This window comes from Alligator sinensis, unplaced genomic scaffold (assembly GCF_000455745.1).
Source record: "Alligator sinensis unplaced genomic scaffold, ASM45574v1 scaffold309_1, whole genome shotgun sequence".
NCBI classification, from domain to species: domain Eukaryota; kingdom Metazoa; phylum Chordata; order Crocodylia; family Alligatoridae; genus Alligator; species Alligator sinensis.
The window spans coordinates 668899-695050 of NW_005842080.1; the positions used below are offsets into that span (position 1 = coordinate 668899).

Sequence of the window (26152 nt, forward strand, 5' to 3'; positions counted from 1 at the left end):
TGGGGTCGCTCAGGGTTCACTGGCACTGTTTCTAGCCCAGCGTAAGTATCTCAAGCCAATCTGATGAGTCTACATTGGCAGTCTGTTACACTAATACAAGTACTAAATAAATGTATAGTAAGGTAGACACAGCTATTACTTCCTTGTTCATAAATCCAAGGGTCACATTTGTCCTTTTCCCCATTGAGCTCTTGTTCAATTGTTTTTCTACCATAACTCTTAAATTCTTTTCAGAGTAACTAGTTTTTAAGATACAGACTCCTGTTCTACAAGTATGGCTGCTTTCATTATTCCTACCTGTAAAACTTTGCATTTGGCTGTAATTAAGTCCATTTTGCTTGACTATACACAGCTTACCAAGCAATTCAGATTGTGCTGGCTACAGACAGACAAGACAATTATGTTTCTTTTAAAGGGAGTGATGGATTTACTGACAATAAGCATGCACAAGGCTGATTCGTTGTAACTGTTTTGTGTGTCTGGTTGGATTGAGCAGCAAGTGAAACTAAACCACAGCAATTTACATTGGAATGAAACAGCTGCTAAATTGCTGTACTTTGGCTTCAACTACTGCAGGGTGGAATGAACACACAAAACAATTACACAAGATTAGCCTGATACATGGAAGGAAGTCCTCCTTTTCCCTGCCCTCCTTTTAAATTGATGCAATTGTTTCATCTGTCCATATGCTCCATATGACTGCCTGTTGTTATCATTACCATTCCACCAACCTTTGGTTCATCCACAAATTTGATCAGCAGTCATTTTATATTAATTTCCAGCTCACTGATGAAAACGTTAAACAGTGGTGGGCCTAGCAGCAATCCCTCTGGGACTCCACTAGAAATACCCTGTTGATGATTTTACCCCACTTATGACTAATTTTTAAGATCCATGAGTACCTACGTGAAGCTCAGAATAAAGTACATAGAAAAGTGAAGCTGAAAGCATTATCTCAGTTTAATAAGTGCAGGGAAGATAAAATTTTCTTAAAGTCACGTCTGTAAAGAGTACAGAACATTAAAAGCTTCTGCAGATGCTCTGCTAGCAAACAGAACAGTTAGCGTTTTGACTTGCAGGAGTTCTAGAGGAGATCTGCTAGCAGAAGCTGCTTCACAGAGCTATGGATTTCCCAGTCCTGGCCAAGACTCATTTTCAGCTAGAATGACCTACACCACAGATGTCCAATGCATGCAGCCCCCAAAGGGTTTACTTGTGGCTCTTGGTCCACTTGCTGCTCCCTCCACTGCTCTAGCTGCTGCCAGAGTCCCCAGGCTTCCCCTCTCTCCTCTAACTTCCATTGCCTGTCCCAGTCCCTGGGCAACTCATAGGAGCTCAGGAAATCTATGCAGTGTGGCATGGGGGTGCAATTGAGTTACAGCCCGGGTGGTGCTGGGGGGAAGGGGCAGCTGTCATCAGGTGCAGGGCGAGGAGCATGCACAGTGTGGCGTGGTGTGTGACCAGTGCTTGCATGCAACCTTGGGGGCATGGATCTCGCACAGTGGGGTCAGCAGGCATGCAACTCCTGGCCACTCAGAAGTTAGACAGCCCTGACCTACTTTATGGTATGCATTATTCTGTCCCTTACTTGTCTCCATTAATACTGTAAACAGAGTAGTTACTTTGAGACAAAACATCATGTTTCCATAGTGGAGGATTCTCTAGCAGGGTTCTTCATCACAGTTTAACATTGTCACAAGCCACATGAGAAGAGTGGACTTAAGGGCAATGCACTTGAAAGGCACTCAGTGGATCTGCTTTCATTTTCCAGTCTTGCTGTAGAATTCCCATGCAATCCTGGGCAAACTGCTTCCCTCTGAAACTCAGTTCTTCATATCTAACAAAGGCATGAGTGTTCTTATTCTTTCTGTTTTTCATACTCCTATTCTTTTGTCTATCTTGTTTATGTATTTTTTAAAATTCTCTGTGGCAGGGACTATCTTTTAATATGTCCTATTACAATGTGACTTCAATTTCAGTTGACATCTCAGTAGTAAAATTAGTTTAATAACAATAATAAACGTGATAATAAGAACACAGTGAAACTGGCTCCAACTATCTTCGCCAATTTATACCTTCATTTACATACTTACACAGAAAAGTATAGGAATTAGACTGAATTAATAGGAGAAGCAAGGATTCATGGTGCATTTGGATTCACTGAGAGAAAATTAGATCGAATAAAACAAGAACTATCCAATTTTTGGCTTGGATACATCTCTATAAATATGGTGCATATTACATTTTTTAATGGGAAGTTCGAAGGAGTAGGACTGTACACAACCACAAAATGAAATATTGTTCCATATTTCAGGGCAATGCCAAGGATTCTATATAGAGCTGCAGCTAAAGTTTAATTCCTTATAGTTAAAGTTCATTTATACGCTCTTTTGAGATTTGAAAGTATATTTATGACTGAATACTGGGAACAAAATAAGTTGATTCTTCTTTTGTGTCACACTGCTCATTTACATTTTTACTGACTATATATCCACATAGTAACTGAAGCATAATTTTACTTTTTTTGACGTAAACAGTACTGTTCAAATATATTGTTAAAAAATATAAGACCTAATCATGTTTGCTATTTGATAAGATAATTGGACAAATACCTCTCCATTGTCATTCCAGAAATCATTTTATAAGATACATTTTTCATTCTTTTTATTACAAAATAATTTAACACAAAATATTGTTTACATATTTTCAGTTTCTAAAAAGCAATAAAAACTGAAATAAGCAACTAGAAGTGAAGAATGAAACAGAATCCTCCATTTAGTCCATTGTGACTTCTTGATTTTGTATTGAACTTGACACTTTTAAATCACAGTGCTGGTATATATTTCTGAATTTTAAATTTTGATATAATGAAAGACTAAGTCACACAATATGTAGAGTATGCTTTAGCAGAGTAATTTTTCTACACTAGCTAGCCTCTAAACAGTAAGTTTTTGTTTTGCTATAAATTCTAGTTCCAACTTTTTATTTTAGTTTATAAAACATAGGTCAAACTGAAACTTGTTAGAGATGAGTTATAGACAAGCATAGCTTAGTTATGGAATAATTCCCTGCCACATTTCCTGAATCTTCTGGAGTTCTTGGGCTACAGCCTGGCAATGCGCAAAATGTACAGATTAATATAACTAAGGCCAGCAGAAAATCACGAGTGATAAAAATCACAGATACCATAATGTTTCCTTTGCTCTACAAATCTCTTTCATACAGAGATCACTATTGTTCAATTGCAAATTAATAATTTGGCACTGCCAGTCATTTTATGTCTCAAAGCCAGCAGTGATCAGTGGAAATCCAGGGACCAGTGGGTTAGCTGTCAGAATAAGGGTGCAGTTTACAAGGATTGTAACATAGTACTGTACACTAAAGACAGTGTCTATGTGGCATTTTCTAGTGACATGATTATTGATTATGACTTGTAGGCATTGTTTTATCCTTTGCTTAAAGGAACCAGAGTCAAATGTTTAGAGTCAAGGCACAATGCAAGAGCTATTTTCCATGCTTTATCTGAGAAACTGATTAAGTGAAAATGGTGGACTTGGTTTTGGTGTGCAGATAATCATTACTATGACATAATAATAATACACTGTTAACCTGCATAGAATATTGACACTGTTAATATCCTTATGTATGCCATAAACACTCAACTTACAAAGTGGGCCTCTAGCTAGTCCATATACACATATGTTGTTGTCACTGGTCTAGTCTAGTCTATATAAAATTTTTGCCACCAGAGCTAGTAAGAGTGCAGCTGTAGATGGAGCTATGCAGATAGAAAAGAGTTGTTTAGCTAATGTTATTTGGGGAGGTAGACTACTTATGCCAACTGAAAAGACCCTTGTGCCAGCATATGCCAAGTCTCCACTAATGCAATGACATGACTATGCTGACATAGTTATAATGACAGCAACTTTGTAAGGTAGATAAGCTGACTGCTATCTATAGGTGAATTAACAGGGGAGTGATTAGTAGGCTAGGGATAGAAGTTACACATGAACTGGTTTAAGTAATCAGAAACTGTTTTAAACCTGTAACGAAACAGAAATTTAGTACACATAAACTAGTTTCAAAATGGCTGAAACTGGTTTAAGATAAGCCTGGTTGAATGTAGTATCAGACTTAACTGATTTGGGTCAAACTGGTTTATGAAATTTCTGTCCCAGACCCTTTCTTGATTCAAGTTAAATCACAGTCCCCCAGCATCCCAGCATACTTTCCAGCCCTGGGCTGGGCTGTGCTGTCTGCTCCAACAGAGAAGGCTTTTGTGGGGGAGGGCAGGGATTGCCCTCTTTAGGCAAACCCCAGCTACAGGCTGGGGGAGGGGGGGTAGGTAAAGTCCCTTTCCCTTGAGTACAGAGCTGCCCTGCCTTACGACACTAACTGCTGGCTGCCACTGTGGACTACAAATCCCAGAGGCCCTGGAAGCAAGAAGAGGAAGTGATGAGCAACCCTACAGAGTCCTGCTGATATGATTCTGGACTGCAAATCTGAGTGGCAGCAGCAAGAGGAAGTGAACATACAACCCAAGCTGGCTATGTGCCAGAGAGCTCTAGTGCCCCCTGACTTCTGGCCTGAGCCACTGCAGGTATGTGGCTGCATTTCCTGAATCAAAAGTAAATGTCTGTCCAGTTGATATCTGAGTTTAATATCTGCAGCTTAGACTAGCCTCCAAAAACTGAATTGATTCAGCCTCAGGCATTTTGACTGCCTGTACTTAGCTAAGGAGAACTGTATGAGTACTAACGTAAAGTAAGGTAAAGTAATAAGATAAGTTATAAAATATTTATTTAAGATACAAGAGAATCTTTTTTTTTTAATCAGGTTAAGACTCATAACTGTTCCTCTCCATGGAAATCTTTAGTAAAAGGCAAAAGATTTATGCAATTTGAAGAGAAAGAAGAAGCCTGCTGGGGGTTTTATTACCCATTCATCTCCCTGCAGCCTTGTCCCTTTGTTTGTCATGTCATCTGGTGAAATAAATATGAATACAGGAAACCTTCACTATTCATGGGTTCACTATTTGCAGTTTCAAATATTCGCGAATGCCAATCCCACATTGTAAATACGCTTTATACACTTACAGGAGCTCCTTGGGAGCTCTGTGCTTGCTGCCACCAGGCTCTTGTCGCCGTGTTCCTGCTGCCACCGCTGGTGCCCACCCGTGCCAACCACCCCGGCCCGCCCCCCCCCCCCCCATGAATGCAGTGTGCCATTCACGGGGGATGCAAGAGCATATCCCCCACAAATTATAAGGGTCGCCTGTATACTTCAAATATTAATAAGCAAGTGAGAAAAAATGAGAAATGAGAAGTGGAGAAGAAAGATAAGAAGGGTTAGGATGAAACTGGTTTTAAAAACTCACAATCAGAACAAGGAAGTGCTGCTTTTCTATTCTGTACTGGATCTCGTAAATCTTGACTCCAGACTTGAGGATATGATATGTGCTGTCTAGAATACTGGATTTCTGGGATAAAATGTCAGTTCAGCCAAGTATTTGTGATTTTGTTATAGTGGGCTGCCCATAACAGGGATAAAAGACTGAATATTATTATAGCTAGCTTCCTCGTGACAATTATGCTTGTGGATCCAAGTGAGTTGGGACACATGTAAATGTGAGTCTATAAGGAAAATGTCACAGGGCTGACCTGGGTAGACTTGTGCCTCTATCAGCCACTGGGGAGCTGGCAGCTGATAAGCACTAGGCAGTGAAAAAAGACAATGACAATATGATTTAAAATAAGACAATAAAGGATTTTCCAAAAAAACAAAACAAAACAAACCCCCTCCCCCCAAAATCTGCAACACCAATAGTGTATGAAAATATAAGAGAAATGCTCTCTGGGGAAATAAAACTGACTAGATTTACAATAGAACTCAGTAAGCACATGGGAAAGACAGAAACACAGATGAGGACATGGCTGAAGCATCTCCTTCAGGCATGCTTTTCGAACAATGGCATTTAGACTAAGATGTGACTTGTGATTAAGGTGTGCCAGGATCTATATTCCATGTTGCATGACATCTTTAAGACTGGAGAACTAAACATGAGCTTTAGAATGGGAAAGTGACATAAAAAGAGGGGAAACAACGAGGCAACTTATTTCTGATACAAAAACCAGAAAAAAGTTACTGTTCACAAAGACATGTTGTTATGTTGCAAATTACCTCTTACCTCTACAGTATAGTATTAAAATAGTAGAGGATCCTAATAAACAAAATACAAAGTAACAATAAAAAACTCAACCCGTGTTGCTTAATTGTCAAATGAAACTATATTCACTTTCCCATATTATATTATTACACCTACTGTATTAACATAAAAACACCAAACTGGACAAAACATTTACATATTAAAAAGATCCTTTTAGTCTATTTTTTATTTCGGTTTGGTCCTTTACTCCCCCCAACCCCCCAACAAGTTTCTCCAATTATTTGTTGTTTCCTTCTTTTCTGTGAACCACTGTTTCTTGGAGGCTTTTACTAAGAAACTTCTAGCTTGTTATGATGAATATATTTAGAAGGCCAGTTTGCATTTTTTAAATTTTTCTTTCTTATTGCCCTAATCTTTTCCTACTCTGTACCTCTTACTCTATACCTTTTACACAAAAATTTATATTCCTAACTATGCTCACTGGAAAGTATAAAAACTTCTTAATGAAACTACTTGCTTGAGCCAGGAACCAAGGAGCCAGCAAACAGGGGCTGCAAGCAGGGCAAGCAGTTTGCAGGCAGTTTGCTGGAAGCCAGAGGAGGAAGGGGAAGAAACACCAGATCCTGCCCAGGGACGGTAAGTGATCCAGAGCTGCCTGCGCCTTTGGTTTGCTGAGTGTTTGTTTGGTGTGTGTGTGTGGTTGAGGCATGTCCTCTGAGAAGCTGGGAGGGTTGCTGGCTGAGTGACTGCTGCCTGGGCTTGACAGAAGCCCTAACAAGGGGACAGAGCCAGTCCAGGCCCAGCAGGGTATAAATAGAAGACTCCCTGAGTGACCAGGGAGCCAGTGAACAGGGACTGTATACAGCGTAAGCAGCTTGCAGGGAGTTTGCAGCACAGTTTGCAGGTCAGTTTGCTTCCCCCACCCCGTTTTTGAGGGGAGAGCCTTTCCACTTGGTGTAAGGAAGAAGGAAAAAAGGAACCCTTTGGGGCCAATGAGCAGTAAACAGGCCAGCTTCCAGGCGAGTTCTCTAGGGAAAGTGTGCTTGGAAGAGAAAATAAGAGAAAAGAAGCAGATTAGAAGGCACAAGGGAAATGGCTGGAGGATGCGGGAATGCCAGAGCTGCTGGTACTGCCTCTGCTTGCACCTGTGAGGTTTCTGTCCAGGCAGGACTGCTCACCATTGAGGCTTCCACCCAGGTCTGGGTTTGCTGCTGTGGACACTGAGGCTTGCAAGCAGTGCCTGCGGCATGAGGTGTGAGTGGTGGCTCCTGGTGGTGCCTCTCGGGGAACAGGCAAGGAAGGTATGGGAGGAGGTGGTGGTGAGGCTCTGAAGCATCCTCCACCATGAGGAGTTCATCAATTCAATGCTGGAGGAGACCTCCAGGACTGTGCAGACAGAACTGCCAGAGACAGCACTAGAAAAGAGAGAGAACATGGACTCCCAGGAGGGTGGAAGCTGGAAGCTTGTGACCTCTGGCAGCAAGCAAAAATCTTCACCTCCACCTGCAGCAGTTCGTCTGGAGAACAGATGTGCAGCCCTGGCAACAGAGAGGGAGGAGCATGTTCCATTGGTAGCGGAGGATAGGCCAGGCCTCACTAGGGTCAGAAGGATTGAGACAACCACCTCCAAGAAGAAGCGCCAGGTGATGGTGGTGGTTGGAGACTCCCTTCTTCGGGGCATGGAGGGAGCCATGTGCTGACCTGACCTGTTGTCTCAGGAAGCCTGCTGCTTGCCCAGGTCCGAGATGTCACGGAGGGATTACTGATACTCATAGATTCATAGATTGTAGATCATGGATCATCATGTCTGCCCCCCGCCCCTGGCAGGAAAGAGGACCGAGGTCAGATGACCCCAGCCAGGTGACTGTCAAGCTTCATCTTGAAGACCTCCAAGTTAGGTGATTGTATCACCTCTCTTGGAAGCCCATTCCAGATTCTGGCCACCCTTACTGTAAAAAATTTCTTCCTAATGTCTAACCTAAATCTACTCTCCACTAGTTTGCCCCCATTATTTCTAGTTACTCCATGGGGTGCTCTGGTAAATAGTGCATCACCAATTCCCTGCTGTCCTCCCTTGATAAACTTAAAGGCGGCTAACAAGGCCTCCCCTCAGTCGTCTCTTGTGAAGGCTGAAGAGATCCAGATCTCTCAACCTCCCCTCGTAGGGTCTTTCATGGAGGTCACTAATCATGAGACTAATCTGAACCCTCTCCAGATTCTCCATGTCCCTCTTGAAGTGCGGCGCCCAAAACTGGACACAGTACTCCAACTGCAGCTAATACACGACAAGATGTGATTGGCTTTGTTGATGGCCTCATTACACTGCCGGCTCATGTTCATCTTGGTGTCAACTATGACTCCAAGATCTCTCTCAGCCTCTGAGCTGCTGAGGAGGTCATCCCCCAACCTGTAGGTGTGATGGGGATTCCTCCTTCCTAGGTGGAGTACCTAACATTTATCTTTGTTGAACTGCAGCCTATTTCATTCCGCCCATTGATCCAAACTGTCCAGGTCGGCCTGTATCTGCTCCCTGCCCTCCGATGTGTTAACTTTACCCCATACCTTGGTATCATCTGTGAACTTGGAAAGGCTCTCTACACCCTCGTCCAAATCACTGATGAAGATATTAAATAACACCAGTTCAAGGACCGAACCCTGCGGGACCCCACTGCCCACCTCCTTCCGGGCCGAGAATGACCCGTCCATCACCACTCTCTGGGTGAGGTTCCTAAGCCAGTTAGTCACCCACCTGACAGTGTAGGCGTCCACTCCACAGCCTGTTAGCTTCCCTATGAGAATAGGATGCGAAACTGTGTCGAAGGCCTTCCTAAAATCCAGGTAGATGACATCAGCCTCGGCTCCTGTGTCAAGGCAGTGTATGACCTGGTCATAAAAGGCTATAAAGTTTGTCAGGCAAGATCTACCTGTGACAAAGCCATACTGGTTTCCTTTCAGCATCGTTTCCCCTGCTGGGCCTTCCTGCCCTCTGACTACTACCTCATGCTTCTCATCCATGTGGGCACCAATGATACTGCCAGGGGAGACCTTGAGCAGATCAAAAATGACTAAAAGGCTCTGGGTGCAAAGGTGAATGAGTCTGGGGTACAGGTCATGTTCTCTTCAATCTTTCTGGTCAAAGGAAAGGGCCCAGACAGGAACAGGTGCATTCTGCAGATCGATACCTGGCTGCGCAACTGGTGTCACCAGCAGGGATTTGGCTTCTTTGACTGTAGGATGTTGTTCCAAGAAGGATTGTTGGGAAGAAATGGGATCTACCTGATGATGAGAGGGAAGATCTTCACAGACAGGCTTGCTAACCTAGTGAAGAGAGCTTTAAACTAGGTTCATCGGGGGATGGATGCAAAAGCCCTGAGGTAAGTGGGGAAGCGGGAGACCTGGAGGAACAGCAAGCAGGAGGGGGCAACAAGGGAGGTGTTCTCATACTTCCTGAGAAATCAGGGCAATCAATTAGTTACCTCAGGTGCCTGTACACAAATGCACAGAGCCTGGGAAACAAGCAGGAAAAATTGGAAGTCTTAGACAGTCATGGAACTAGAACATGATTAGAATAACAGAGACTTGGTGGGAGCTCACATGATTGGAGCACTGTCATGGATGGATACAAACCGTTTAGGAAGGACAGGCAGGGGAGAAGAGGAGGAGGAGTTGCGCTTTATGTAAAAGAGCCATATGATTGCTCAGAACTCCAGTATGAAACTGGAGATGGGCCTGTTGAGAGTTGCTGAGTTAAGGCTAGAGGGGAGAACAACAAGGGTGATGTCATGGTGGGGGTCTGCTATAGACCACCAGAGCAGGAGGAAGTGATAGAGGAGGCTTTCTTTAAACAGCTAGCGGAAGTTTCCCAGTCACAGGCCCTGGTTCTCATGGGAGACTTAAATCACCCCAACATCTGCTGGGAGGGCAATACAGCAGTGCACAGGCAATCCAGGAAGCAGTGCACAGTGTACAGCAGTGCACTGGGAGTGCTGAGGACAACTTCCTGGTGCAAGTGCTGAAGCAGCCAACTAGAGCCCGTGCTCTTCTTGACCTGCTGCTCACAAACAAGAAAGAATTGGTGGGCAATGTACTAACTTGGGCAGCAGTGACCAGGAGATGATTAAGTTCAGGATCCTGAGGAAAGGAAGGATGAAGAGCAGCACAGTAAGGAACCTAGACTTCAGAAAAGCAGACTTCAACTGACTCAGGGAACTCACTGACAGGCTCCCCTGGGAATCCAGTCTGAGGGAGAGAAGAATCCAGGACAGCTAGCTCTACTTTAAAGAAGCCTTTCTGAGAGTGCAGGAACAAACCATCCGGAAGCCCAGGAAGACTAGCAAGTATGGCAGAAGACCAGCTTGGCTTAGCAGGGAACTCTTCAGTAAACTAAGTCACAAAAATGAAACTTATAAGAAGTGGAAACTTGGACAAGTAACTAGGAAAGAATATAAGAGCACTGCTTTGGCATTCAGGGATGAAGTCAGGAAGACCAAAGCACAACTGGAGTTGCGGCTAGCAAGGGACACAAAGGGTAACAATAAGGATTTCTACAAGTATGTTGGGAGCAAGAGGAGGATCAGAGAAAGTGTGAGTCCCTTACTGAATGGGGAGGCACCCTTGTGACAGAGGATGCAGAAAAGACTGAAGTGTTCAATGCTTTCTTTGCCTCAGTCTTCACAGGCAAGGTCAGCTCCCAGACTACTGCACTGGGCAGCATAGTCTGGGGAGGTGAGAAGCCAACAGCGGTGAAATAACCGGTTAGGGACTATTTAGAAAAGCTGGACATACACAAGTCCATGGGGCTGGATGGGATGCACCTGAGTTTGCTGAGGGATTGCAGAGCCATTGGCCATCATGTTTGAACACTCATGGCAAATCAGAAGAGGTCCCAGATGATTGGAAAAGGGCAAACATAGTGCCCATAATAAGAAAGGGAAAAAGGAGAATCCAGGGAACTACAAACCAGTCAGCCTCACCTGGAAAAATCATGAAGCAGATCCTCAAGGAATCCATCTCGAGGCAGTTGGAGAAGGAAGTAAGAAGAACAATCAGCATGGATTTACCAAGGGCAAGTCATGCCTGACCAACTTGACCACCTTCTGTGACGAGGTGACTGGCTCTGTGGATGCAGAGAAACTAGTGGATGTGATATACCTTGATTTTAACAAGGCTTTTGATATGGTCTCCCACATCATTCTTGCAGGTAAGCTAAGGAAGTATGGGCTGGATGTATGAACTGTAAGGTGGATAGAAAACTGGCTGGAGCATCGGGCTCAGAGGCTAGTAATCAACGGCTGTCTAGTTGGCAGCCGTTATCAAGTGGAGTGCCCCAGGAGTTGTTCCTGGGGCTGGTTTCATTCAATGTGTTCATCAGCGACCTGAAAGATAGCATACAGTGCATGCTCAGCAAGTTTGTAGATGACACCAAGCTGGAGAGAGTAGTAGATACACTGGAGGGTAGTGCTAGGATTCAGAGTTACCTCAACAAATTGGAGGACTGGGCCAAAAGAAATATCATGAGGTTCAACAAGGACAAGTGCAAAGTCCTACACTTAGGATGGAACAAACCCATGCACCAGTACAGGCTGGGAGCTGACTGGCTGGGAAGCTGGGAAGCATCTCTTTAGAAAAGGACGTGGGGTTTACAGTGGACAATAAGCTAATATGAGCCAACGCTGTGCCCTTGTTGCTAAGAAGGCTAATGGCATACTGGGATGCATTCGTAGAAGTGTTGCCAGCAGGTCAAAGGAAGTGATTACTCTCCTCTATTCTGCACTGGTGAGGCCACATCTGGAGCACTGTGTTCAGTTTTGGGCCCCCCACTGTAGAAAGGATGTGGACAAATTGGAGAGGGTCCATCAGAGGACAACAAAAATGGTGAGGGAGCTGGGAGACATGACTTATGAGGAAAGACTGAGGGAACTGGGCTTATTTACTGTAGAGAAGAGGAGACAGAGGGGATTTAATAGCAGCCTTCAACTATGTGAAGGGGGGTTTGAAAGAGGATGGAGCTGAACTGTTCTCAGTGATGGCAGATGACAGAACAAGGAGCAATGGTCTCAAGTTGCAGCAAGGGAAATTTGGGTTGGATATTAGGAAGAATTTTCTTACTAGGAGGGTAGTAAAACAGTAGAACAGGTTATCTAGAGCGGTGGTAGAATCTCTATCCTTGGAGGTTTTTAAGTCCTGGCTAGACAAAGAGTTGGTTGTGATGATCTAGTTGGAGATGGTCCTGCTTTGAGCAGGGGGTTAAACTAGATGACCTCCTGAAGTCCCTTCTAACCCTAATTTTCTATCATTCTATACTCCAGAACTAATTTTTCAGTTGATAACTGTGGAGCTAATCTGATCCAGTGAAATAGAATATGTTGTTCAAAAACCCTTTCAACAGAGTGTCATGGACATAAATTAAAAGTACCTTTATCTTCGCTGAAATGACATGGTAGGTTCCAAGGACAACAAAGTTTTGACTTGTTAAGTAAAGTCAACAAGTCAGATATCTACGCATAATTATAAAGGTCAACATCCAACTGGGTCAGTGATGGCAACATCAAATAAACACTTAAACTGTCTAATTTAGAATCCATATCACAATAGTTACCTTATTTAATTACTAGCATGAGAGCAGTCTGACTATAATACAATATAACTGCTATCAACATTTCTTTTCATGTGTGGGAGCCTATTTTCTTTATTCACTAAAAATAATAAGAACACATTTTCTCTCCCTTTCCAACTCTATTCCTCTGTCATTTCTGCTCATTTTTTTCTTTTCTACTTTTCTTCTTTATTTTTATGTTGTCCTTTTCTCCATCTTAATGCTGCAAAAGAGCTGAAAATGGGTGACCCTCAAAAGAATCAGAAAAGACGCCCCCTCCTCCAAAATACAGAAATGGATCTGAATTGGATTTTAGTAGCCAAAAAATAAACAGACTGTTACAGTGCTGTTGTGAATAGGGGTAAACATTGTTTTGACAGCATTTTGAGGATAAGGTGCTATACTACTTCCCTAATGGTTGCTCTTTCTAATAATAATTCTTATATAAAAGTCAACATTTGCTTAGAGTTTCCAGTAGTGATACTTACTGTAAATTGGTAAAACTTGTAGTTTTTCCTTTGTCACTTCTCACATCTACTGAACGAAAAACAAAATTCAAATCAAGTAAGTATTGGAGGGTGGGAGCCTCCAATAGAGAAGAATGTGGTACAAAAAGATTGGATATTTAGTGGCCAAAACTAAAAGGTTAGCCAAGTACCCTTGGCAAAGAATGTTTTATGTGAGTGCTACTTCCTGCCAAGAAACTGTCCTCAACAAGAGTTGAAATGCAGCAATATTTACTCTTTATCTTGATCTCTCATTATATTACCTCCCTACCCATTCTATTACCTCCCACAGAAGGAGTGAGAAGATTCATTGGCATGCACACCAGAGATAATGTAAGCTAAACTACCTGCTTAGCTGCTAAATCCTAAAAAAAGAACAGCGCTCTGATGCTGTACTCTGGAGGAGCTGGGTGAATATAGCTGAGAACAGGAGAGAAATGTTTTAAGCATATATTAACACTGTTATACATGGTTGGATCCAGGATTTTGTAAAGGGGGGTGCAGGAGCAAAGGCCAGCACTGCAGGGGTGGCTGCACCCACATTCCCACCCTTGCCCTGGAATTGGGGTAAGTAGACTGAGTTGCGGGAACAGCAGCCAGGGAATTTAAGTGCCTGAAGCAGGTAAGATCCCTGCTCTCAGCACTCTCTCCCATGGGCAACTGGTGCAGCCAGTCAGCAACTGGGGAGGTGGTCCTCTGCGGCTGATCGTGCTGGCCAAGAAGCATGAGTGACACTCCCAGAAGTGCCAGCGGCACTCCTGGAAGTGCCAGTGGCGCTTCACCTGGCACCTCCACTCCCCAGCTGGTGCTCACACGGGGGGCTCTGGTGCTGTCACCAGCCCCCCCACCCATCACCTAAGTGGGGAGCACAGCCTGTTAGGGTGTGCACCAGTGCTCACAGGGGGTGCACATGCACCCTCTACACATTGCCACTGCCCTCACCTTTTCTGTCCACGGTCAGTGGCTCATCTTCTCCCTTCAGATTCCCCCCTCTCCCACCCAGTTCTATGGCTATCCCAAGCTGCTCTGGGAGTGACAGGAGTCCCAGAACTCCTCCTGCTTTACTCCAGCCAGGACATGTAGGGAGTTGGGCTTGGCTAGGGGCAATGGCAGCAGCAGTGGTGGGAGGAAGTTTCCCCCTCCCTAAGCCTGCTCCCAAGGTGGTGGAGAACACCCTGGGCAGGGAAGAGAAACCCATGTGCCACTGCCATACTTGGCTGAACCTTGCTCCCTTGCACAGTTAGAGTGGGACAGGAGCAGCTCTAGAGCTCCCTTTACCTTCAGAACAGCAGCAGCAGCCATTGGGGATGGAGAAATGGGAGATGCCACTCAGCATGAGGAGGAAAGGAAGAAGGGAATCTTATTGGATTTGGGGACTTACTGTTCCCATGGTCTGATATGAAGGGAGTGCAACTGTGCTACTGCACCCCCTGCTGGATCCATCCCTGCTGTTATGTTTTTCTTTATATTTCTGCCATATTCAAAAAAGCAAAAATGTTCTGTTTTTAATTATACTTTTAATTTGTATAGACATATTCTGTTGTTTTTTAGACTCTTCCAAAAGAGAAGTGAAAGATAAAATGCTACACATTCCATATTTAATAGAAATTCCATTATGGTTTTACTGTATTTAAATCATAGGCAATGTGGTACTATAATGGTAATAAACTGTGTAATATTCATTAAAAATGAGAGTATAAATTCTTTGTTTTGCACAATCTTTAGAAAACTAACAGTGTGGAATTCATTTGCCTTTTGGATGAGACAGTTATTCTGTTCTTGTTCGTATTTTTCTATTTTGATGTTTTGTACATATACAGCCAGATTTCTAGACAATGTTTTCATTTTTATAAGAACAAACAAGTTGCTTTCCTAATTCCACACCCGCAATTATTTGTGCTGCAGTTGGTAGATTAGATATCCAAGTCCAAGTCCAAAAATGGTTGGTATAGTAATGGGTGTTTCAGTTCCATCTGCCATTATTAAGTTTTGGAAGTATGGAGGCCCAGTTAAGGTCTACAGAATTTACTCCTTAAAATTTATATTTTAAGATCTACAATCACTTTTTAGCCAGAAATACCCTGGGACACTGGAAGCTTTAAACTTTTTCACCACAATTACCACAAGACTGTTAAACAGCAGTAAAAATTGAAAAAGATCTATATTTTAGAGGCTAGTTACTTCAGAAATCATATTTTCCCTTGCTTGTTAAAATAAAAAATGTAATTTACATCATTTCAATTTTGTTTCAGAATATTACATTATTCTGAAATTATAGTATTTAAAGAACCAGTCTGTTCCTTATGCTAACATGTTCTGGTATCTCAAGGAGAGCTTTAAAATTTAACTAGAATTACCTTTCAGCTAGCCCCCAAATATGAACTATTTCTTAATCCATGCACGGTTTATTAAACCTACTTAAAACTTTATATTGAATATTAATATGCCTTTAATACTTTGGAAAGTTTCCAGTTTTCACTTCTCGGCCTCTTGAAGGCTCAGATCAAGTGTATAAGTTTAAAATGCTATATTTTTTTTCCATGATGCAGTTAAAATATACTCATTCTGTCTTCTCTATTTTTTTCACACAAGGCTTTGAAAAAAAATTCTGTAAGCCATATCAATGTCACTATCCTGCGCCACAAATTTAAATATGGTTTCTATAAAAGAGTTCCTCTATACACCACCTGTAAAACTGTAGAGGGCTGAGGCTGCTGCATACTGCTCTAGCTAACCTTTCATTCGCAGCAGAATATAAACATTTATCTTGAGGGGATGATATTTCTAATAAGGATATTTTTAAAAGCAAGTTTCCTACATCAAACAATTTTAGTCCTCCATTATGACGGATCTCTGGTTTTTTTGAGGGCCAGATTTTGAGTGGCCTTAACCCTAGCACAGAAGGTAGTATAAAAGGAGCCTTCCTTTATACATATGATGCAAAGAACCCTGTACACAGGGTGCATTTGAACATCACACTCAGTGCTCCTCTACTGTATCACAGGGCACATCTACATGTGCATTAATGCACCATAATTATGGCACATTCAGTTTAATACCTGTAATAATAGGTACTAACCTAATGTGATCGGCAGTACTGCACAGGAGTGCTGGCACATGTCTTTTAGGTGACGATAATATGCTTTTGTTGTGATGCACTAATGAGCAGTCTCAGTAGATGCACCCACATTATCTCAGATGCCCTAACTTGTCTCACACCAATTGATCAAACAGGCCCAACACAGAGAAGCCCCAGAAGTGGAGCAGGAGGCAGGATACCCGTGTCAGGGAGCTCAAGAAGGAAGTCTCTCCCTGGCAGAAGCAGCTAGATTTAAGTCTAGAACTCTCTTCAAAGCAGGACAGCTCTGTAATAACTGCCAAACAGAGATCCTAAAGCAAAACAGTTGTGTGGCCTACAGGCCTGAGTGGTGGGACTGGACTCTAGAAACCTGAATTCTATTCCAGGCTCAAACACTGGCCTGGTGGGAAATTACAGGCACTTCACCATCTCTCTGTGCCCCAAGCTCCCCAGTTTTAAAATTGATAATACAGGCAGCCCTCGACAATGTTCCCCTGTGTCGTCCTAGCCTGGCTGGTACCTGGCCACACCTGCTCTGCTTCAGAAGGGAGGGGTGAAAGCCTTGGAGGGTGTATCTCTTCTCTACCCTTTGGCAGGAGCTGGCAGGTATGCTTTACTGCCCCCGGCTTCTGGCTTGAGCCACCGCAGGCATGTGCCTGCATTTCCTGGTTTAACAGAACATATCTGTCCAGGTAGTAATCAGTTTAAACTGCACAGCTTAGATTAACCTGCAAAGAGTGAATCAACTCAGGCTCGGGCTTTTTGAATGTCTGTCCCTAGCCAAAATGTAATTTACACCCATTTTAGGGCATCTGACATTTCCAGAGTGGGGAGTGTGGGGGATGCTTAGGATAAATGGGAATAAAGCTCTTGTTTTCAATTCTACATTACAGTACTATCACTCAGATTCAAATTATTATGATACAGTATTGCCAGCACTCATGATTTTATCAAGAGTCTCACAATAATTAATTGTATTTGAAAACTCCAGCTCCTCATTTAAAATTAGACTTAGACTTCTAAATGTAAAAGGGCCTGGACAGATGACACATTTACAAAGGATGACAAGGGACAACAAACCCTTACATCAGGATAATTGCACCCAATCTGATGTAGAGTTATCCCTGAAATAATCAGGGGTAATAAAAATACACTGGTGTAACCTACACAGATTATCTATGTTGTCCGTCTGTACCTCATACATAAGGTTACCATATTTCTAGGTCCAAAAAAGAGGACACCTGTCATGGGAAGGATATGATTGGTGGAGGGGGTGGGGGGGCAGTGGCATGCTGGTGTCCTGCCCCTGCCCATTCTGTTGCCCTTCACTGACAAGCCACCCCCCCACCCATCTCTACTGCTGCCTCTCACTCTGGACCCACTGATCCAGTGCTGCCAGTGCCCCTCACTTCGACCTGCAGCCCTCTGCCCCCTAGCCCTGCCAATGCCCCTCACTCCCAACCCGCAGCCCCCTGCCCCCCACCCCCAGCCCTGCTGCCCAAACAGCTCCTGCATTGCGCATGCACTTGCTCTCTCTTACACACACACACTCTCTCTTTCTCTCTCTCTCCCTTGCCAGAGCCCATGCAGAGAGCATGTGACCCCCGACAGCCAATCAGCTTGCCTGCTGCTCCTAGCCCCAAGCAGCTAGCCTGGGAAAGCAGAAAACCCAGACATTTGCTCTTATTTTAAAAAGCCCACCCCAATGCAGCACAGGGGTCCACAAAAGAGGACATGTCCAGGGAAACCTGGACGTATGGTAACCCTACTCATACGGGAGTAGCCATTTGGTCTGAGAAACCCTGCTCGCAGTCACCTATGCCAACACTTAGTACTAGGAGCATACTGCATGCAGTTGCCTCGGGATGTCTGCATGTCTGTCTGCTCTGAATCCTGATGTGACTTATAGCAGTGTATAAAAATGTGTGGTCCATCTGTGTAATATAATTTATCCAGTCTTGAAGTAACTTATGAAAATAATATTTAAGGTTCTAAATCATTAAGGAGCTTCTGAAATTTTTGTCCTTAGTTTTCTTTGAATTTCAAATTGCTACAAGTAGTAATGGAATTGATGGGAAAGGCACATAATATTTCTGCTCCAGTCAGTGAATGAATCTCTGTCCGTCATAGATTTGGAGCAAAACTAAGGAGATTTTTGCATTGCTGATTGAAGCCCTCCTCCTGAAAAAACTATACCAATTTTATTTTTAAAACACGTTTAAAAATAAATGAAAGTCAAAAATACATGAATAAATGAAATACAGGCGAAAATATCCTTATGGCCTAGAGATTTTCTTGAGAAACCTCTTTATAATCTATAGGGAAAATCTATAGACTAGAGGGAAAACCAATAGAACTGACAGGTCTGCTATATATTTAGGCTTGATAGGATTCATTTTTAGTTATAAACTTTGATAAATGTCGATTTCACCTGATATTCACAGACTGACAAAAAAATATTTCCATCAGTAATCATCAAAATTTATAGAAACTTTAAAAATGTAAAGACATTAAATTTAATGTCTTTCATTTTTAAGACTAAAAAAAAATTCCAGGTAAGGAAATCTGTGGCAAAAAGAAAGGAAATCTGTGGGGAAATCTGTGCCCCGCCCCCACACACACGGTGGCTGCTGCAGACAGGATGGAGGTAGCCCTGGCTGTACTGCCTATGCACTACTCCTTTGGCAGTGGTTTAGGCAGCAACTACAGGAGCTGGGGGCTGTGCTGGTAGAGGGGTTGGAGAGGCAAGGCTGCCAGGACCCCGATGCCACCAGCCACTTGCTCTGCCCAAGTCCCAGCTGGGGATCAGGCACCAAACTCTCACCGAGCCCATCCCATGGGTCTGTGTGATCAGGGCAGGGGCCCCAGTGAGCCCAGCCCAGTCCCTGAATGATCAGGTATTGATTTATGGATATTTATTTTTTATATTTTAACAGGTGATTTTATAAAGCTTTTAACAGTATACTGTCATTACTAAATTGTCTGACCCCTACACCCCTAATTTTGCACAGTCCTGAAAATTTAAATGAATAAAAATCTATAGAAATCAAAAATACTGAGGGAGCTGGCTGATGTGATTGCAGAGCTGCTGGCCATTATCTCTGAAAACTCATGACAATGAGGGGAGGTTCTGGATGATTGGAAAAGGGCAAATATAGTGCCTATCTTTAAGAAAGGGAAGGATCCATGGAATTAGAGACCAGTCAGCCTCACTTCAATCACTGGAAAAAACAAGGAGCAGGTCCCCAAATAATGTATTTCTAAGCACTTGGAGGAGAAGAAAGTAATCAGGGAGAGCAGCATGGATTCACCAATGGCAAGTCATGCCTAACCAACCTGATTGCCTTCTATGAGATAACTGGCTCTGTGGATGTGGGGAAAGCAGTGAACGTAATATACCATGACTGACTTTATCAAGGCTTTTGATATCATCTCCCACAGCATTCTTGCAAGCCAGCTGAGGAAGAATGGGTTGGATGAGTGGATGATAAGATGGGTAGAAAGCTGGCTGGACTGTCAGACTCAATGGATGGTCAATAGTTCAATGTCTAGTTGGCAGCTGGTATCAAGTGGAGTGCCCCAAGGGTTGGTCCTGGGGCTGGTTTTGTTCAACGTCTTCATTAATGATCAGGAAGATGAGATGGATTGCATCCTCAGCAAGTTCATGCATGACACCACGTTGGGGTGCATAGTAGGTACACTGGAGGATAGGGCTAGCGTTCAGAGTGACCTAAAAAAATTGGAAGATTGGGCCAAAAGAAATTTCATGAGGTTCAACAAGGACAAGTGTAAAGTCCTGCACTTAGGATGGAAGAATCCCATGCACTGCTACAGCCTGTGGACTGCCTGGCTAAGCAGCAGCTCTGCAGAAAAGGACCTGTGGGTTACAGTGGACCATAAGACGAATATGAATCAGCAGTGTGTCCTTGTTGCCAAGAAGGCTAACAGCATACTGGGTTGCATTAGTAGAAGTATTGCTAGCAGACCAAGAGAAGTAATTATACCACTCTGTTCTGCACTGGTGAGGCCATATCTGGTGTACTGTGTCCAGTTTTGGGCTCCCAACTATAGAAAGGATATGGATAAGTTGGAGGGAGTCCAGCGGAGAGCAACAGAAATGGTTCGGGGGCTGGGGCGCATGACTTATGAGGAGAGGCCAAGGGAATTGGGTTCATTTAGTCTGTAGAAGAGAAGACAGAGAGGATTTGATAGCAGCCTTTAATTACCTGAAGGGTGGTTCCAAAGAGGATCAAGCTAGACTGTTCTTAGTGGTGACAGATGGCAGAACAAGGAGCAATGGTCTCAAGTTCCAGCAAGGGAGGTTTACGTTGGACATTAGGAGAAACTCTCTCACTAGAAGGGTGGTGAAGCACTGGAATAGGTTATCTAGAGAGTTGGTGTAAGCTCCCTCCTTGGAGGTTTTTAAGGCCAGGCTTGACAAAGCCCTGGCTGGAATAATCTAGTTGGGGATGGTCCTGCTTTGAGCAGGGGGTTGAACTAGATGACCTCCTGAGGTCCTTCCAACCCTAATTTTCTATGATTCTATGAATGCTTCAAAATAAACATTGATTTTAGCCATCAAAATTATTAAAAAATTAAAATCAAATTCTGCCAGTCAAAGTGCTTTATTAAGTCACCTTAATAAAGGGTTTTGGTGAGTCAATCCAAGAGTCATATGAAGTAAATGTCCAAAGAAAAAATGTTTAGTTCAGTTCAAATTATCATAGTTTCTAAAATTACATCTCAAACAGTTTTATAATTCAAAAGGTATTTTAGTTCACCTGTAAAGTGTGCAATATATAGCATTAACTTTTCAAGAATGCACACAAACATAAACATGCACGTCCATGCCATGCACACACAGGTCCTGAAAATAAAGTCTATCTACATAAATCTATGCAAATATTTGTGTCAATTATTTTAAATTTGCTGAAATATTAAAATAGCTTGTACATGAACATTTTCTTATGCCAGATATGTCATGAACACTTGCCCACATGAACAACAAGAATGCCAAAAATTCTACTTAGTCTGGCCAGAAGTGCAGTATTTACACTTGAAATATAAATTAATTCCATGTGCAAGTTAAAGTAGCACTTCATTAATAAAGTGCTTCTGCTATTGTCTGTGCTATAACACTGTAACATCTCCTTTCAGCTTTATCAGACACTTTGGAGACTAGCTTTATTCATCTAAGAATCTCTAAGGACTTATTTTAATTATATCTCATTTAAAAATTTATCTCAAGTTTTCATGTACTCATACATGCACAGAGAGATATATATTCTGAATTTTGATAAACAGAACTATCTGTTTTCAAATATTCATAATGTTATCAAAAATGTTCCTTGGGGAGTGAAATTCCCCATATTTGCTTTAAGCCTCCAAGTAAATTTGTTTTTGTTGAAAAGTTGAACACAATCTGTTCAGGCCATTTCTAAAACAAAAAGCAAAATATTTTTCCACTTTCAAACATTTTTGTACTATGTTCATTCATAATGGATTCATACACAATGGCATATGTTTGAACATTTGACCAGGTCACATACAGTCATTTAAGGATTATGTAGAGAAGAGAAGAGTTGTGAGTTATATCAAAGTGGGAGAGAATATCAATTCTGTCAGTGTGAGGGTAGTAAATTCTGGGAGGTCAACATCAGGAACAAATTCCAAAGCTAAGAATTTAATATTGAAAACACCCACTCCATTACTGAAATTTCAGTTAAAATAGCAAAATTGACAGCAGCAGCTTGATTATCTCAACTACTGGGAAACCACATTGTGAAAAAGACTGTCTTTAAGGAATACAGGACCCACACCATGAATGTTACTTATAAATCATATTTTGTAAATCTCAGGAAAACTTGTAAAGACAGTCTTGCTGGGGGAAAGGATAATTAGTTTAGAAGTTCTATTGAATAGTGTTGTTTTTATTATGTAAGACAAAGGTTTTGAAGTATCTTTACTTATATGCTACAATATATTTTCAACAACAGTCAATATAATAAATATTTTATTGTTCTAGAGGACCCCTATTTCTCATCCATTCTCTTGATGGCTAACAACGTCGGACCAGTTACAAGACAATATTAGGATTGAGCCCGTCATAATTAATCACAGTTGATGAAAGATTTTAGGCAAAGAATTCAATTGTAATGAAAGCTCTTGAAAGCAGTTATCCACCTAAAGAAATACTTTAGAATACTACACCTCAAAATCAAAACCAACATCCCAGTAACTAATAAAGGAATTATATCATTCTATAGTTTATCATATAAAACAGAGAGATTAATTTGGAGGTTATCTACCAAAAAAGAAAATAAAGTTTAAGAGAAGAGTGAGTGATGGGATGCCCAGAGTTCCAGAATCATAATATATGAGTTAAAAGCCTTATTTTTAAAATACTTGGGGAATTTTTTTAAGCTTCTTTCTTACCTTCAAATATTTTACAAGTTTCTGAATTTGCCAATATTCAGATGGCAAATCAGTATTTCCTTCCTGGTGACGTTCAGGCTGTTCTTCATCTTCCTCACTCTCTGAAGAACTTTCACTAGCTTCTTCAGACTTTTCTGACACTTTACTAGCAATAAAAAGAGAAAAATGCTTGCTTTATTAACAGTAGACTATTATAAACAGATACATCTATAGCGGATTCAGCAGGATTTTTCATCATTAGAAAAAGCATTCAGGGTTAAATTTATCAGTTGCTGAGTAGGATTATTGTACGTGCTGAAAAATAAATGAATTGAAGTAAAGTAAGAAAAATAAAATAAATAACCATACCGTTTTGCGGCTGATTGTGCTTTAACAGATCCAGAGGAAATTATACTCGCTTTCTTCTTCAGTTCGTGACTAATAGGTCTAACTTCCTTTTCTTCTTTGATGTCTTTTTTTGCAGCACTGTCACAAAAAACATTTTTGGTTAAATATCTTATTCTGTGGTTTGTACATGTGGTGTCAGTATATGAGAATGTGTGTACATTAGTGCAATGACTTTCATTAAGAAGTTATGCTTAATCAACTAACACTGCTATGTTAGCATAGTTAAATTCTTTAAACCCCTGAGGCAGGAGGATCACTGCTGTAGCAAACTCCCCACTCTGACAGGGCTCCCAGCTGACAGGGCTCCCAGCCACAGGGTGCAACATGCTCAGCATAAATCCCTGGGGTCCTGGGGATCATGGCTGCCATGATCCCCAGGGCTTGGGAGTATGGGAAACCCCTGAGGCCTGAGGACTACAGCAGGGGCAATCCCCCCTGCCCTAGGGACGTGGGAAACCCCTGAGGGCCAGAGAATCACCTCTGTGGCAATCCACCCGCCCTGGATTTCCCACACCCCCAGGGCAGGGGGATCACTCATCTCTCAATCTTCCAGCCCTGGAGGTTTCCCTCATCCCAAAACCCTAGGGATCATGATAACCATGATCCCCATGGCCCAGGGGTTTTACACTGGGTATGGTGCACCCTGCAGCTAGGAGCCCTGTCAGCTGCAAGGCAGACCCTGCTACACATGGAATTAAAGCTCAGTACCAAAGAGCTGTAAATTTAGCGCACATTTTTTAGGTCTAATTTTATAGCTGGTTGGAGCTTTTTACTGTGTGATAGCTACTTTGCATGTGTAGCTGGTCTCCAGGTAACTTCACAATTAACCAGTTAGTTGCACAAAACCTATAACATGTAGAGGGGGGGCCTAAAAAACTGATTGGAGAAGAGCTGCCATAAACATGTACATGAAGGGGAAAAAAACAGTCAATGAGCCTCTCTTTATAAGGTTCAAGAAGAAAAGAACACATAAAACACATAAAACAGTGCTTTCTGGACCCACAACCAAGGAAAAGACTCTTCAGTTTGTTGAAACAGTTGGCAGATTACCCAACAGCTGAACAACAGCAGAGTTAAAGACTTCCTCATATTATTGAAAAGGTTTCCCTGACTGACATCTGCAGTGCTGATGAAGCAGAACTTTATCTGAACCAGATCTGTGATAGATAATATCGAGGAAAAAAAAGGAAGAGCCAGACAGGGGGCAAGTTTCAAAGAAAGGGTAATTATAATTATAATTGTATGTACTAACAAGGAAGGGAGGGAGAAACACTCAGCATACATTGATCACCAAGTTAAAATGTCTAATTTTTTACTGAAAGATATTTCTACATTTCCCTCTGAATTATGACAGGTCAGAAATGAAAAAGCGAGATCATTAATGTCAGATCTAGAGCCATAAGATAAGCCTTTTATTTGGATAACTGTTCTACACACACTGAAGAAAAGTTTCTCCCTAACATTCAGCTCAGATTCCCACCCACCAACAGTACAATCTTAAGGCAACTTATGGAGCAGGAAGTCATTAAGAACATGAAGGGACATTACTGAACAGAGGTTGCAAAGTAGAACTTTATTGCTCTCTGTCACGACCCAATGATTGTGTGTGCGCTTCGGCACTGCAGAATTATTTCCCGCCACATGGAGCTTTCTTTGCACGGTGCAATTCTCAGCTGCAGAGAGAAAACCCCGGTGCAAAGGAGTTCCTGCCACCCGTATGTAAATTTGTTTCCCACTATTGGCTGTTTCTAAATTATTCCTACGTGGCGGCTAGCAATTGGCTCGCTAGTCGTATAAGAGGTTTGAGCAGTTTCCGCCCAAGTTGTAGAGGACTCCACAACCATCTCGTGGGGACTCTGAGCACACGGCAGAGTAATAGAAACTTTGTGTGTGTCTCAGAGGAGTTCGGCGGCCTGACCAACCACCAACCTCTTCCTGTCTTGTTCGTTAAATTCTTAAGATGTATCTACGGTTTTTTGCGCGCTCGTCAAGGGTATCCAGAGCTCTGTCGTGTTTGTTTTGCGGAGCCTAGCAAACTCCGTGCGTGTGTCTTCGGTGGAGCCTAGCAAACTCCACTTGTGTTTGTCTGTAACTGCAACTCAAGAAAGTTTTTCCTGCCTGCACCGCGACCACCTATGGTGTAAGTAAAACAATCTTTAATTAACCGCTACGAGTCTGTGCCTAATTCTAGTCCATCGTGCCAGAGTCCCCGCCCTACCGTTGCGGGCTCCCGGCCACAGCCCGCCGCGCCCCCCCGAAAGCCTCGGACCGCTCCCAGCCCGCACACTCTCATTATGGGCCCCAACACTGATATTCAGACTGGTCTGAAATGTACAGATTTGTTAGATTGTGTTAATCTTGTTGAGGCATGAAAAGTCAGAAAGCCAATTACAATGTTCAACTGTGTCAAAAAAGTAAATTGTTGTGCAAAGAGGAAAAAGAGCAAAGCAGGACGTGGAAAAGTCTGAGGACAGCCTAAATGATGTTCCACTCCCTGACAACTTGACAAAAGAGGACTATGTAGCTACTGTGACTGTGGAAGAAGACTTGGTCACATTCAGAGGAGGAAGTGATGAGGAATTATTCAAAGCTGTAACTGCTGCAAGTCCAGAGAAACAAGCCTGAGTTAAAAAAACAAAAAGGAGAGAGAATGAAGGATGTCCAGAGAGTAAGGATCATTTTAGTGAAGCTCTGCTTCCAACAGAATCAAAGGTGTTGGAGGCTTTGAATATAATTTAGCACTTCACATAGTTTGGAGAGCTTGATTACAAGTGCATAAGTCTCTTTAAGACAGTGGTCTCCAACCTTTTTATGGTAAAGATCACTTTTTGGAAGTAAAGAGCACCCCAGGATCTACCATGCCCCCCCACCCACCCTGCCCCCAGCCCAGCAGCGGCAGAGAACCAGGGTTGGGCCCTGGCTCAGCCTGGTCTGGGACTCTCCGCTACCCAGGGGCACTTTTGGGGGGGGGGGGGGAGGACGCA

At 42.6% G+C, this 26152-nt stretch overlaps 1 protein-coding gene and 1 non-coding gene across 3 annotated transcripts in view; both read right to left on the reverse strand.

Moving 5' to 3' along the window:
- Nucleotides 1–26152, reverse strand: part of ARMC4 (armadillo repeat containing 4) — a 192148-nt gene that overhangs the window by 115394 nt on the left and 50602 nt on the right. For both annotated transcript variants that reach the window (XM_025204423.1, XM_006023779.3), the window contains exons 8-9: nt 23130–23246; nt 22782–22926 (exon numbers count right to left, since the gene is read on the reverse strand). In XM_025204423.1, the coding sequence (XP_025060208.1) occupies nt 22782–22926; nt 23130–23246 (262 nt within the window). The remainder of the gene's footprint in view (nt 1–22781; nt 22927–23129; nt 23247–26152) is intronic.
- On the reverse strand, nt 4805–4920 carry LOC112550327. The gene has a single exon (XR_003094111.1). It is a non-coding gene; the product is annotated as a U5 spliceosomal RNA (small nuclear RNA).